The sequence below is a fragment of the Otolemur garnettii genome, unplaced genomic scaffold (genome assembly GCF_000181295.1).
Source record: "Otolemur garnettii isolate 467f Iridium unplaced genomic scaffold, OtoGar3 scaffold00076, whole genome shotgun sequence".
NCBI classification, from domain to species: Eukaryota; Metazoa; Chordata; class Mammalia; order Primates; family Galagidae; genus Otolemur; species Otolemur garnettii.
In genome coordinates, this window is record NW_003852471.1 from 3,658,576 (window position 1) to 3,673,140 (window position 14,565).

General features: G+C 43.7%; 1 protein-coding gene across 2 annotated transcripts in view; it reads left to right on the top strand.

The window, feature by feature from the left end:
• The first annotated feature begins 255 nt into the window (after positions 1 to 255).
• KCNAB1 (potassium voltage-gated channel subfamily A member regulatory beta subunit 1) overlaps positions 256 to 14,565 on the top strand; it is a 385,822-nt gene continuing 371,512 nt past the window's right edge. For both annotated transcript variants that reach the window (XM_003794131.3, XM_003794133.3), the window contains exon 1: positions 256 to 594. In XM_003794131.3, coding sequence (XP_003794179.1) covers positions 326 to 594 — 269 coding nt within the window. In that variant the 5' untranslated portion in view covers positions 256 to 325. The remainder of the gene's footprint in view (positions 595 to 14,565) is intronic.

Sequence of the window (14,565 nt, forward strand, 5' to 3'; positions counted from 1 at the left end):
CCTAGTGCTCTAAGGTTCAAAGTTATCATTGTTAAACAAAGCAGAAGTCCTAACTGTGCAGAAGAAATAGCACTACAAAATTTTAGCGTTGCAAAGTTGTTGGGAGTTGTTTTTAAACTTTCCATGTTCCGAGACATCCCAGGGAAGGTTAGAGATAGCTTTTCATCAGAGTCACAGACTGGGCTCAATTACAGCTTTGTGGCAGGATAAGGTTAAAAGAGGTGGGATGGGCAGGGAAGAGGAGGAGGCAGAACCAGAAAAATCAATTCAAATTACTTTGATCACAGTGACTTAGAGCCCTCGCTGAAGGAACCGAGTCTCCAAGATGCTCGCAGCCAGGACAGGGGTGGCGGGCAGTCAGATCTCAGAGGATAACACCAAGTTAAGGAAACAGTCTGGGTTTTCCACAACGGGGAAATCTCCTAAGAAAGCCTCAGAAAATGGTAAAGACAGCAGCCTCAGCCCCTCAGGGCAAAGCCAGCTCCGGGCGCGGCAACTGGCTGTGCTGCGGGAGGTGGAGATGAACTGGTACCTGAAGCTGTGTGACCTGTCCAGCGAGCTCACCACCGCCCACACCACCGGGATGCCCCACAGGTAAGCTGCGGCTCTGTGCGGGCTGGGGGGACCGTCGGAAGGAGCTCTGCAGAGTTTTGATTTCTTTCCTCCCCTGCTGCCGACTGTAACAGCTCTAATTGCTTTATAGATGCTTGATACTTCAGAATGTGTGACCACAAAGAGCCGGATCTTGGTATGTCGGGCAAATAATGTTCTCTGGTTTGTTATTTGAAAAGACACCTTTAAAAGAGTCAGTAGACGCTGAAGAGCTGACAGGGCATGAAGGGTCCTGTGCTTCTGTAAAAATCAGAAGAGTTCAGACATTGTAGAAAAATGCTCCCTTCCGAAACAGCAACAGAAAGGACTGCGCAATCTCTGCATTTCCTTGACCCTGAGAACTTGGGGCTGAGGGAAGGGTATTTATTGTGCCTGATTCAGAAGTGTGTAGCTGAGTAGTATGGACTTTGGAGCGGGCTTCAGGCTGGCCACAGAAGCTGGAGCAGAGCATACGGGCTCCCGGTGTAGGCTTCTGAGTCTCTCAGCTAAGGCAGACTGCATCAGGAGGAAAAAGTACTTTTTAAAGAGAGGTAAATACAAGACAAACTCTTGTAGATTCTCTTCCTGTTCTTTTCTCAGCCTCAGCTTCAAATCAAGCAGAAGTAGAGTAACTTTACAAATCCCGGAGGCAGAAGGCAAAATATGCCTAGTGAACTCCACGGGGTCCTGAAATGTAAGGGTGTGTATTTCCTATAATGTGTGCAAAAAGTCTCTTAGAAATTAAAGAGAGTTTTGCAAGAAATGCTATTGTGGAAATAAAGCCTAGAATAGCTCTTTTCAATACATGGTAATAAAAATCCATTAGAAATAAAAAAAAGTGGTCAAAGTATAGACCAATGAAATGGTCAGAGTATAGACAACTTATTTGGAGGAGACTTTGTGGTAGCAGTTCTACAACTTAGTTAAAGTTTGTCTACTTTGAAATGGTCAAAATATAGAAAACTTCTTTAGAGGAGACTTTGTGGCAGCAATTCTACAATGTAGTCAAAGTTTATCAAAGCATTCTCTGTGCTCTGAGGGGCCTTCGTTTGTACATTTCTAATTCCAAAAAGCCAGTCTAGGAAACCGACTTAGCAGTGGAGTTGACCACCGCACGGAGACAGAAATCTCGTTGCACCGTCCACTTAAAGATGCCCAACTTACTCCATTTTTCCTCTCTAAGGCATTAATAAAATTGATACTCCCAAATCTAAGCCACTGTTCCTAAATCAGTGTTTAAAAGTAGAACAAAAGAAAGCCTCTAGATATCTTCTGTGAAATATATTTAGTATTCATGGCCTGAGTGATTTATCTGAAACTCTTGTACAATATATAAGCCGTTACGCCCACATTCGCGGTCTCTGTAGAGAAGACTCAAGGAGGGTCGTCTTCTTCAAAGAAAGCTTGAATAAGCTTGTTGGTGTTGGGGATATATGTCATATCTCAAATCGTTACAGACCTCAGATCTATAAATCTTAAAGCTACTATTAAAAAGCCTCCAGAAAAAAGAGTTAAGTGTCAAGGAAAGCCTTGGTAATGGTTTCAGTCCATGACATAGTCCTTGACTTACTCTAAACCAGATATTTCCCTTTAAATAATCTAATACATCTTTGTATCTCAAGAATGAAAAAAAAGTATCTTATGTGCTCAATACTAATATGAAACCAATATATGAACACACAGTCATATGAATGATAAAACACAAATATAGTCTAGCAATGAGGAGGGGTGAGGCGGGAGAGGGGAGAGGAAGGGGGAGGGCAACTGGCGGAATCTCACCTAATGTGTACGATGCCAGGGGGTTCAGTGCAGCCCCCGGGAGAGCGGCTCTCCTACAATTTGAACTTTACCTCGGAAGTGACAACAATGTAACTTAAAAATGTGTACCCTCATATTCGTTTGACACAAAAAATGAATAAGTAATATAATACAGGACCACAAAATTCTTTCTCTATTATCCGATGTTGGAATAACATTGTTCTAGTTAGAGTGGGATATTAGTTAAGGTAATCAGGTTGAGTGAGCAACTTTTGGGGAAAAGCAAACATCTATTTCTCTCTGCTTTACTTAAACAATAACAACTTGTTCTACAATCAGAAAATATTGGTTTGGACAATATCCAGACTTAATGTCGTCTGTGATAATCTGTGGCACAGATTAGTCATTGCTTGACAATCGCCCTCTGTGTCCCTTGTTTAGTGCTTTGAAAAAGAGTGAAGGTTGTGTCTACCTTACATCCTCAAAAATTAAAAATGTCCCAAACTCCTTTATTTTTGCAATGTGATTTTTTTCCAAGAGAAAACTAATATGTGTAGTTGGATCTAAGTCTATTTGTAAATTAAATACTTACTGCAGAGCTCCGTATCTGCATAGCTCAGAAAACTAAGATGATTCTCATCACCAGCTACATTCCTCCTTACATTACAAATGTTGGAACTACCTACCTCTGTCGAGTCCTTGAGATTACTGGACAATGACAATGACCAAATGGTGCAATCTCTTCAAATTTTAATGTAGGCAAGAGATCATGTGATTCCCCAAGCCACTCACATTTTTCTTTCCTTTGTAGATATTGATTATCAAGATGCTATAGAAAGATTTCGGGGCTTCCAATGGTTCTTTCTTTTAACAGCATGACCCAAGAGTCTTATGCCCCCTTTGATACCTATAGGTAGAAAGTAAATTTGAGTAAATTATAAAATATCAACAAATGTGTCTACCTTTGAAATATTACTTGCAGAATAGACTGTGAAGTGGGTTGAAGAGTCCTCGAAGACATTACACATTTGCTATTGGCAAGAATGTTGTGGGTCTTCAGCTAGTAACCATCAAAAAGAAATTGCTAAAAGACAATAATGGTTAATTCTAGTTTATGAGGAATTTGAGGATTGCTTTATACCCAGATTCTGTGATAACCTACGTTTGAAACAAAGGCTTATTATTGAACGACGGGACAAAAGCGTTAGAGGTAGAGGGGGTTCAGCAGTCCTGGTATATTTAAGAAGCAGGGCGAGGAATGCATGTTAGTCTGGGGTAAATAGTTCTGGCTGCTTTCCTGGGCTGTGTCAACATAGGACTATGCACTGAATAGCTTAGCTTAATACTTAGCTTAATATCATTAGCTTAATACTGATTTATTATCCGTTCCAGAGTTGGCTGCTGATGCTGGTGTGTGTATTTTATGTGGCAGCTCACGCCCCTGGACATTGAGGGCGGGCGGTGCTGGGGCTGGAATCCTGCAGCTGGGGGCAAAGGCTTGGCTGTTCCTTTTAGTTCTTGGCTAACTGTGGACATGATTAAAAAAAAAAAAGCTTATTTGTTGTTTTTGAAAAACATTTTTTTCCCTGATTACAAAAGTAGCATCTAGACTTTATGGAAAAATTTGAAAACAGAAAAATGTAAAGAAGAAAAGTCACCACTGTTAGTATGTTGGTATGCTTTCCCACCCTGCGGATTGGAATCTCAGATATATGTTCTGATTTCTACCTTTTTTCACTTAATATTATATGCAGCTATTTTATTATCTTAAAAACCATTTAGAATTTTTTCCTAAGGACTGTGTCTTACGACTATATTATTACTTACACATTCTTCTTTTGTTTATAATTTATTATTATCTAAATAATATCATGATTAATATCTTTGTATGGGTGAATGCGTTATATATGGACACATGTGTACACACATACATAATATATGTACACATATGCATATTTATTTAATTTTATTTATTTATTTTTTTGAGACAGAGTCTCACTATGTCACCCTCAGTAGAGGGCTGTGGAATCACAGCTCACAGCAACCTCAAACTCTTGGGCAAGCGATTCTCTTGCCTCAGCCTCCCAAGTAGCTGGGACTATGGCACCTGCCACAATGCCCAGCTATTTTTTTTTGTTGTAGCTGTCATTGTTGTTTAGCAGGTCTGGGTTCAAACCTTCCTGCCCTGGTGTATGTGGCCGGCGCCCTAACCACTGAGCTATGGGCGCTGAGCCATATTTATTGATTTTTAATGCCATATTTATTTATTTTAGTGTCCAATTGCTTTCTGGAAACATTTTTCTCATTGTACCTTCCCACTGGCAGTATTCTTTAGTTCCTATCTTTTTCTTTCTCCATACGACATAATATTTATGTGAAAGCTTTAGCCTTGAGTTTTCTAGTTAAATACATCGGTGTAAATAAACGAACGTTTCCAAGTCTCAATTTCTTCCCCTGCAGAAGGAGACCAACACTACTGCAGAGAAGTGTTGTTAAACTTAAGTGAGATAACCTACAAGTGATTTGAAAGAGTAGCATACTTTGTTTCCACGCACCCATTTCACACTTTGTAAAATAAGGATTGATACATAACCTTTAGTGTGCATGGCGTATTTAAGGCCTATGAAGATAAATAAGGATGAGTGACTCCAAATATCTCTGGCAAAATTGTGTGCTTCACCCCAGCACCTGAGAGCTAAGCGTACTGCTGTACTCAGTTAATATTTATAAGACACCATCATATGTTCTTACCAGAGGCTTTTTAAGGATTCATATAATCAATGTTCTCCTGAGGAAAAGTAACTCAAGATAGAATAAAAAATCAGTTTATCATAAAGGCATTTGCACTGGATTGTTTATCATAGCTCAATTTACAATCACAAAGATGTGGAAACAACCCAAATGCCCATCAACCCAGGAATGGATTAACAAACTGTATAGGCATACAAGGAGCTTTTAAATACTCTCAGTGTTAACATTCCGAACCCTAGCTGACTGAGCCTAGTAAATTAAAATTACTAGGGACGTTTAGTAGGACAAATTAACATGGGAGTGAAAATTTAGCTGTAGGATTTTGATCCCGATTTCTACCCTCTTAATGAATGTTTCTTATCTAGGACGGTAGTTATACTAAGCCATGTTTCTAGTGTGTCCCCCTCTGCTGTCAAAACCTAGAAAGTGTTCACTCTGGCCTGCTTCTGGAAGGCCACATGTAGTTCTGTGGGAGGACAGGCAGTTCTCCAGGGTGAGTTTTGGAGGACTCCGTGCCTGCCAACAGGGAAGCAGATGATCCAAGAGCTTGGAAACCTTTGGCTGAGTTTATGCAAGAAGATCTGAGGTCACACAGGTAGTCTATGTAAGAAGAGACTCTGGTTAAGTATCAAGCCGGAGGTCAGCGAGTGAGCAGTCAACAGCCATTCATCGAGCATTTTGTTTGCACCAGGCCCTGTAGGTGACACAAAGATAAATTAGAAAAGAATCTAGCTGCTCACAGCCTAGAAAGATAAGACATGCTTTTAAACATGTAAGAAATGCTATAGAAAAGAGGGTTGTAAAATTCGCAGGAAAGGGTGAGCGCTCCCCTGGAGCAATTGGATCTGGACACGTAAGGTGTGCAGGACTCAAGTGGGGTGAAGAGTGAGCAGAGGCACAGACGAACGGACAGGTGAAGTGGAGATGCAGCGTGGCTTCTGCTCAGGAGGCTCTCTACACAGCGTCCTGGAAAAGTTCTTGCAACCTGAGCCGGGAATGTGGCCAGGAGAACAAGAGGAGAGGAGGCCATTTGAGCATTTCAGAGGCTGGTGAGCAGGACGGAGACCAGGCTGGAGGAGTATATGTGTAGGCTACTCTCAAGAAGGGTGAAGGAAGGAGAGGGGAGAGGATGATAGTTAAATCTAAAGCCAAGTCTGGGGTGGGGATGAGGGGTTTGCAGGAGAAAGCTAATCTGCAGATGCTTTTAGGTAGAGGGAAGGGGACCAGGGGAGAGAGAGGTGTGTGGTGTGAACACTAACAAGATATCCCCAGAGTCCCCAAAGAGGTGGAGCCCCTTGGGCATCAAAAGCAGGTGTCTGGAAAAGACCAGTGTTGGTGGGGCTTGGGATGAGGAGGAAGTCTCTGGAGAGGCTTTAGCAGAGCCACTGGCCAGCCAGGAGGCAGAGGAGTGAACATTTAGCTATAGGATTTAGATACTGATTTCTACCATCTTAATGAATGCTGACTTGGGAACGAAAGAGGTAACTGGCTTTGGGGTTAAAGCCACAGACCCCGGAGCCCAGCTACTGGGTTCAAGTCTTAAGTCAGCCACCTGCCAGCTGTGTGACTTAGTTTCTTCAGCTATAAAAGGTAGATAATCATCAATGCCGTAGGGTTGTTTAGGGGCTCAGGTGACTTAGGCAAGTAAGACTCATAAAACAGGAGGCTCCTGGCACATACAGGAGTAGGTGTGACATTCTACAAAGGCCCCTCACCTCATTTCTGACATGTTCATCTGATAATGGGTGAAAGGATACCTAGCTCATAAGACTGCTCTAAGGGTTCTATTAAACGGCGTAAAATATCGGGTGTAGACCAAACAGTCAATTTTGGGCCACCCGCTCCATTTCCCTTTTGTACTGACCTAAAACCTAGTGGACAGTGCCAGTAAAATGACATTTGGAGGGAGGGAAATCAGCTGCAGTGGAATAACTCTAAATTATTTAAATCAGGTTTGTTTTTTTTTTTTGCTTAGAAAAGTCTATTGATTTGATCAGTTCCTTGTTAAAGAGAAAGCTCTTCCTTTTCTAAACAATGATACCTTTCTCAGAGCAAGCACATTCCCTGGGAAGCTGTAATTCTTGTCATATTTATGTGAGAAGTTATATGAAGGTGTATTGTTAGCGATGTCAGACTATCAGGACACTTTTATGTAAACTACCGTGACTTTAGTCAGATGCTAGAAAGGTTGCTCCCCAGCTCATTCTGTTGTGTGTGTGTGCGAACAAATATCAGAGCACAGAATGACTGGGCTAGGAGAGCAGGAGCCTCAGCAGCACAGGATTTTGGAAGCTGAGAAAGTTCCAGCACCCCAGCAGCAGCCTCTGGGGAGGGGTGGGGTTGCCATCATCCCTGGAGGTGCTGAGGATGTCTAAGTCCTGGACTGTGAGGCTGCCATTGTCCTGTGCAATGGCCAGGGTGGTGAGCTGGAAGTGGATATTGCTGGTCAGACACCTGCGCCCACAGGAGTGGCCAGATATGCACAGTAGCCCAGTTCCCTTCCCCGAGGCCTCTCTGCCACTCCAGGGGACAAAGTTGTGTAACAGGAGGACAATTGGTTGAAGAGCCTGGAGTGATTTTGCTGTATAACCATAAGTAAGGTTTTAAAAATTCTCCAGAACTCAATGCCACCTCTGTAAAATGAGACTAGACTTGATGATCCCTCGGCCTTGTTCCAGCGCTGAGCCTCTGTGGCATGACAGTAACATCAGCCAGAGCGAAGGGGCAGCCTTTGGGGTCCTGCTCACTGGTCGTGCCATCATATTATCTGCAAGAAAAAAGAAACGGGGTGATGCTTTATTCTGAAGTTGTGGGAGCAGTAGAAAAGTTCTCTTTGATTTTTAAAGCGTGTTATTTTAGTAATCGGTTGACTACTGACAGATATGTTTGACTTTTAAAGATTTCTTTTATAGAAGGAGACAGAGTCACACAAACACCTACGACGTGCAGCGTCCCTGTTAATGAAATGCGTTCATGCGCCTCATCTCACTTGCCTTCACATGACACAGAGCGTGCGTTTCCCACTCCGCTGTGGGGAACGTGCCTCGAGAAGGCGACACATGTGATTGCCCACGCCAGCACCTGGGTCTCCCAGATTCCTCCCCAGGGCTCTCCCCAGGCCTTCGATATTTCCCAAATCACAGCACACTAGTACTTGAGATGATTTGGGGGAGCCTTGTGGACTTCCAGGATCTCAATGGGTTCATATTTATTGTCGTGCACATCAGGAAGGAGTGTACAACTTACACCTCAAACCCATAAATTCCTTTCTGTCACAGCACAGGGCAAGGTTAAGTTTTAAGCTAAGCGAGTTGATTTAGACGAAATATTCACTACATATGTAACTCAGATCTGAGCAAAGTCCTGGCAGAGACACACAGGAGTATTTGTTTCATCTCCTTCACATGCATTGAGGGTCGTGCCCTCTGCCCAGGGCCTTCCCAGTCATTCTGTTTAATCCATACAACAACCCCGTGCACTTGCTACGACCCACGTCCTTCCATGAAGAAGAGGATGGCTCTGCCTGTTCACTTTCTGTCACTGTTTTTTCCCCCTTCTTCTCCTGTTAAGGAGATGGAATATTCCCTGAGCTGCCTCTTTGCTGAGTAGGCTCAGGTGTATTCCCGGTGACCTCTTTGAGCCATTGTTATTCCACTCCCTGTCCCAGGTAAAATTCACATTTTATGGTTTAGCTCTATATCCTGACTGCTCCACTTCTCAGAGGCGGGGGTGACATCGTACTGTGGTTTTATGATTCAGCTTTGCTTATGCAGCCAGTTGTATCTCATACAGCTTAGTTTATTAATTTCTCACATTTACCCTTCAGATTATTGGACAGTTCTGGTATTTGCAATGAGAGACATCATGCATCTTGCCTCCTTCTAAAAGACTCTGGGTCTATATAAACTGGGGACAGATTAATAGAAACTCTGATACCAAGCGGCCCTAAATCTGAATCCTGATGCAACTACTTACAAGCTATGTTACCTGGACCCTCCCTCTTCTCCCTTGTAAAATGGGATTAACACTGCTATATAGTTACAGAGTTGGGACAATTAAGTGAGATGGCAGCTAATAAAAGTTTTAGCACCGTGCTGCGTGCGTAGGAAGGGCCCTTCAGCAGGTGCTGGTATCGGTCTTCCCTTCTGAAAGGCCAGCAGCCCCTTCCATTACTGTGCTTTCCTGCTCTGCCTTCAGCTGGAGGCCTTCTCTGAGCTCCTTAAGCCTAGAAAAATTCCCTGAGCCAAAGCGAATGGGCTTGGTGTGCTGCTTCAGTCCTTGCTTCACTTAGAACCTGTTCTTCTACAATTTTCATCTATGCTCTGATTTAAAACCTTTCCTGATGAACAGAGGCCAAGCATCTACCTCACACGTCCTCTTCCCAGGCACAGCAGGCTGGTCCCTGGTCTCTGGAATACAAACTCCTGGGTTTCAATACTAGCTCTGTTGCTAGCTACTTCTGTGCATTTTAGCAAATTATGTTCCCCCTCTGAGCCTCAATGTTATCATTGGTGTGATGGCAATAAAAACATCTGGGTCATCCATCTTTGGGAATTTTAAAGACTAGATCCAAAGTAAATGTGAAAACACTCTGAATGTTAGAAACCACAAGCTATGTGCTATTGTTGTTGTTATTACTATTATTTTTATTTTTTCTTTTTTGCAGTTTCTGGCCGGGGCTGGGTTTGAACCTGCCACCTCCGGCATATGGGGCCGGTGCCCTACTCCTTTGAGCCACAGGCGCCACCCCTACGTGCTATTATTTTTATTACTTTCTGCCCTAATATCAGCTCCAATTCAGTCTAGAGCATGGCTTGAGAGCACGGCTACCCCTTATCCTTCTCTTGTCTGGTAAGCACTGGAGTGGATACGGCCCCCAGCCAGGCTTTCCTGGGTGAGTTGACCAAAGTCCATGACATCTGCCTTCTTTCCCTAACATCAGCAACGGTTCTTTGAATACTCCTGTATACCCAGCACTTCCAGTTATTCAGTCGAATTCTTCCCAATGATCCATGTGCATGAGGTGACTATTTTTACCATCTCCACTTTATGGGAGCCTTAGGAAAGACCCTGCCCAAGCTCAGCTGGCAAGTCAGTGGTAGAGCCAGTGTTGGAATCTGCAGAGTCAGGCTGGAGATGCCACCTCTTCACCCTGCAGAGTCTCTCCTCCCCTAGTCACTGCTCAGATGTGACTTCAGTAACTTCACTCTTCACTTTCACTTCCCATCACACGGTGAGGTTCTCTACCTGGGACGTGGGAGCCTCTCCTTCCCTCCTGTTTGAAGCCCTTGTTTCTTTTCCTGCATGTGTCCAGTGAAGGGCTGGGAGGTCGGGAAGTAGCTCAGATGGGAAGGAAGTCACTCCAGCGTGGACAACAAATTTTAGTATTTCTTCAGGCTTGTCTCCCCCAGAAGTTATTTCCATCAAAAGAACTGAGTAAGCACAGATGCTGGGGGTGGGGCACCCAAAGTGGCATCCTCTGTTAGATAAACTTGACTCGACTTCAGGATTTGGGCTTAAGTGGGCATCTTTGGACACCAGGGTTTGACAGCAACAACTGCTCTGGCCTTTCCAAATTTAGCTCGCGGCTGTCACCACATGGCATGTGCTAATGTCCTGCCAGAGACTTACCGTTGTATCGTGAGCTTTTGCTCCATGGGAGAAGAAAATAACATGGTTTTAGAAATACTTGCTCACATTTGTCTGGAGATCTCAGTTGAAATAGTATTTCCTTTCCCCAGGGTCCTCCTCAGGTAGGTGAAATGTGATCAGGTACCAATCTTTCAGTTTTAGAGAAAGAGCTGACTTCAGGGTAAGAGACATTTGGAGTTTTGTGTGCACTGGTACACACCATGTAACCTAATTTTAAATAGAAATTTGCCAAATATTTCTGCAGTCGCCAGGAAACTAAATTGGGCTCCCAGACAGATTTCTGTATCTGGTTCTCGATCCAGGAAGGGCTCCTAAAGGCTTATTTTGGTTAGGTTGTAGACAAATGCCCTTTACGTGACATTTACAAAACAAAGTCCATTGATTTTATTAAAGGCGACCCTAGCTACTAAATCCTGACATCTCGGTGCTATGAAAGCAGAAAGTTTATTTCAGGATATGGTGGTGTGCTGTAATTCCAGGAGACTGAGGCAGGAGGATCACCTCAGCCTGAGAGTTTGAGACCAGCCTGGGAAATATAGTGAGACTCTGAAAAAAAGAAAGAAAGAGAGAGAGATTATTTCTTACTCATGTCAGTACAATCAGGGGTAGGAGAGAGAGAGAGATATTATTTCTTACTCATGTCAGTACAATCAGGGGTAGGAAGAAGGGTCCAATCTGGGGAGACCAGAGCTGATAAAAATTCTGTCATCTTCTCCTTTTGTTTCTAAGCTGACCACGGCTGAGCATTGACGTGGATCCAGCAGACAGGAGAAGGAGGCTCAGTGGAGGGTCACCTTTCATGGGCCAGACGTGTAAGTGGCGCCTGTAGAAAGAAGTCACATTGGCTGGAATTCAATCACATGATCACACTTAACTGCAAGCGAGGGTGGGAATTGTAGTCCTGTAAACAGGTGCCTTGGAAGAAGGAAATGGGTGTGGGGAGTGGCCGGCCAGTCCAGGGCACAGAACAGTGTTTGGAGCAGCGTAAGGAGCTGCCAAGGTACAACTGGCTGTTACACCATGGAGGGACCAAGGCATTGCCTCACTCACTACGTCATTCCCTATTCCTCATTCAGGGCCTAGCCCTCTGACCTCCCCTTCCCTAAGCCACATTGTGGAGGGCGGCAATCTCTTGGGGGTTCTTTACTTGGATTTCAACTTTCCTGTTTCACTGATGAAGTGGCAGATTCGAGAGAAGGAAGGACCCCACTTCAGATGTAATTAATTAATAGCAATTTAGTGGTAATTTGATACACCTGCAGGTGCACCCACAGGGGGCTGTTGTGGTGCGATAACAAGCAGCCTTGAAGAGCAGGGAGAAGCCTTTTTCTGCCATTATTCTGCACAGTCATGCAGGCTCAGCAAGCTGGCACAATACAGACAGGGTGGGGGTACATATTGATTCATAAATCACAAAGTACCTCACAAGTACATTACTTCATGATCATAAGATGGGGTATATCATAAGGGGTTACACAATTCAGGGTGGAGGTACATGCTAACTTAAAATACATTAGCTCACACATCATAAGGTAAAAGTTACATAGTTTAGGGTACAAATTGGGTAAGTTTCTGAGAACAACTTGGGAACCACCCGGGGCTTTATTTGGAATCCACCTCTCCCCTCCTCCTTCAAGTTTCTTCCCTGAATCTAAATTCTCTACCCTTGTGGGGGCTGAAGCTAAAAGACTTAGGAGAGGTTTCCTTTTCAAGGGTAGGGGGCTTGTTCCCCACTGCTCTTGGGGAGGGGGCCAAGGGCTGGGGGCTTGGTTATCACACTGAGAAGGCTGATGACACTTCAGAATGTGAAGTGTCAATGGTGAGCTGATATCAGCCTGGCAGGAACGCGGCACTCTGATGAAGTAAACAGCTCTCCTGACATCAATCTGTGAGCACTCAGCTTGCACTTGGACCCTCTCAAAGTTCTTACTGCCCTGAGAATTGCTGATGGCTGAACAAGCCCCTGGTGATCACGTGCTATTCCTCCTCCACTGGGCTGAAGCCGTGGCAAGGCCATCCCTTTCCACGTTAAGAGCCACAAACTCTGGTGCCCCAACACGGGATGGTATCTCGGGGGGCAGGATCAGGCACACGGAAACAAGGGTCGGAGAGCGCTGGTGGAGAGCCAGGAGAGGTTGCCAGTGCAGCCTGCTATCTCAGAACCAGTAAGGTGTGTGATTTTAAGAGGCCCATCTCCAACAGTATGTTCAGTCACACAATGTAACCACCACATGGGTTTTTCTATAACGAATCTACAGGATTCTCAGAGACAGACAGGCCAGTCACTCTGTTCTCAGAAGCAGATGCAACATGGCTCTGAATGTAATACTGTTCAGGAAAACTGCCTATCTTTGAAGATGTTCTGGATTCCTTGTCTGAATCACTATCCTTGTCGAGATGGATGTACTTTTTTTTTGGTTTGGAATTGTAAGGAGTTTGGGAAACAATTTTTTAAGAAAATTGAGTCTGCATGCAAGAGACCCCTTTTTATTATAAATATCTCCCATTTGAAATATTGCACTGAAAAAATCAAAACACAAAGTATACTTTGTAGCTTGATGATCTTCATATTTAATTTGATTGCAGCAATGAACATTAAGTATGAAACAAGCTGTCCAAGAGGGTTGCTGAATTATTTAGTTACTTCTGGGAACTAAGGAGGGGAGAGTCAGCACACACAGCTCCACCAGTTGGACGCATTAGAAAGATCAGCTCTTTGCTGTTTCCTCAAGCTTAGTAATTTGAATGAGGCGACTACCCAAACACAACTTGCTTGTTGAACAAACTATTAACTGCTTAAATCTGTTTGCAATATTTTACATTCCAGATGGTCATTCATCCAAAAGAGATGGTAAAGAAGTACTAAATGTATTTTAAAATGTATTTTTAGTTAAACGAATTTCCAATAAAGTAGACTTTTAAAATTAGTTGCTTTTAAAAAAGAAAAATATACTTATATTCAAGGGCACTCTTTTATTACTAGATGTGTAATTTTGGAGTAATTTCTAACAAGCAAACTAGATCATTAAGCATAATTTATTCTAGAAGTTTGAGCATCTATCATGTTTTGTTTCTGGGGATATGGGCTTGTATATTCAGAGCTTCTTGTCCTGAATGATCTTGGAGTCTTTTCAGGGAAAACAAGACTACAATCCAGTTCTGTTACAAAGCAGGTGGAGCAGGAAAAGAAGCAGCAGGGGAAAATCAGATGCATCATTTCGGAGGGACTTTTACAAGAATGTGGGAGTTCAAGTATTTAGAACAATGAGGAAGTAGGTAAGAAAGGGGGAAGGGGTTGGGTGTAGTGGCTCATGCCTAAAATCCTAGCACTTTGGGAGGCTGAGGTGGGAGGACCTCTTGAAGCCAGAAGTTTGAGACCAGCCTGAGCAACATAGAGAGACCCCATCTCTTAAAAAAAAAAAAAAAAGAAAAATCTACCTGGTGTTATGGTTTACCTGTAGTCCCAGCTGCTTGGGAGGCTCAGGTAGGAGGATTGTTTAAGACCAGGAGTTTGAGATTGCAGTGAGCTATGATGATACCCTGCACTCTGGGGCAGTTGATAGGGACTGTGTCTTGGGGCAGTTGATAGGGACTGTGTCTCAGGGAAAGAAAGAAAAAGAAAGAAAGAAAGAAAGAAAGAAAGAAAGAGAGAGAGAGAGAGGGAGAGAGGGAGGGAGAGAGGGAGGGAGAGAGGGAAGAAGGGAAGGAGGGAGGGAAGGAAGGAAGGTAGAAAGGAAGGAAGGAAGGAAGAGGAGAGAGAGAAAGAGAAAGAAAGAGGAAGAGAGGGAGGGAGGGAGGGAGGGAGGAAGGGAG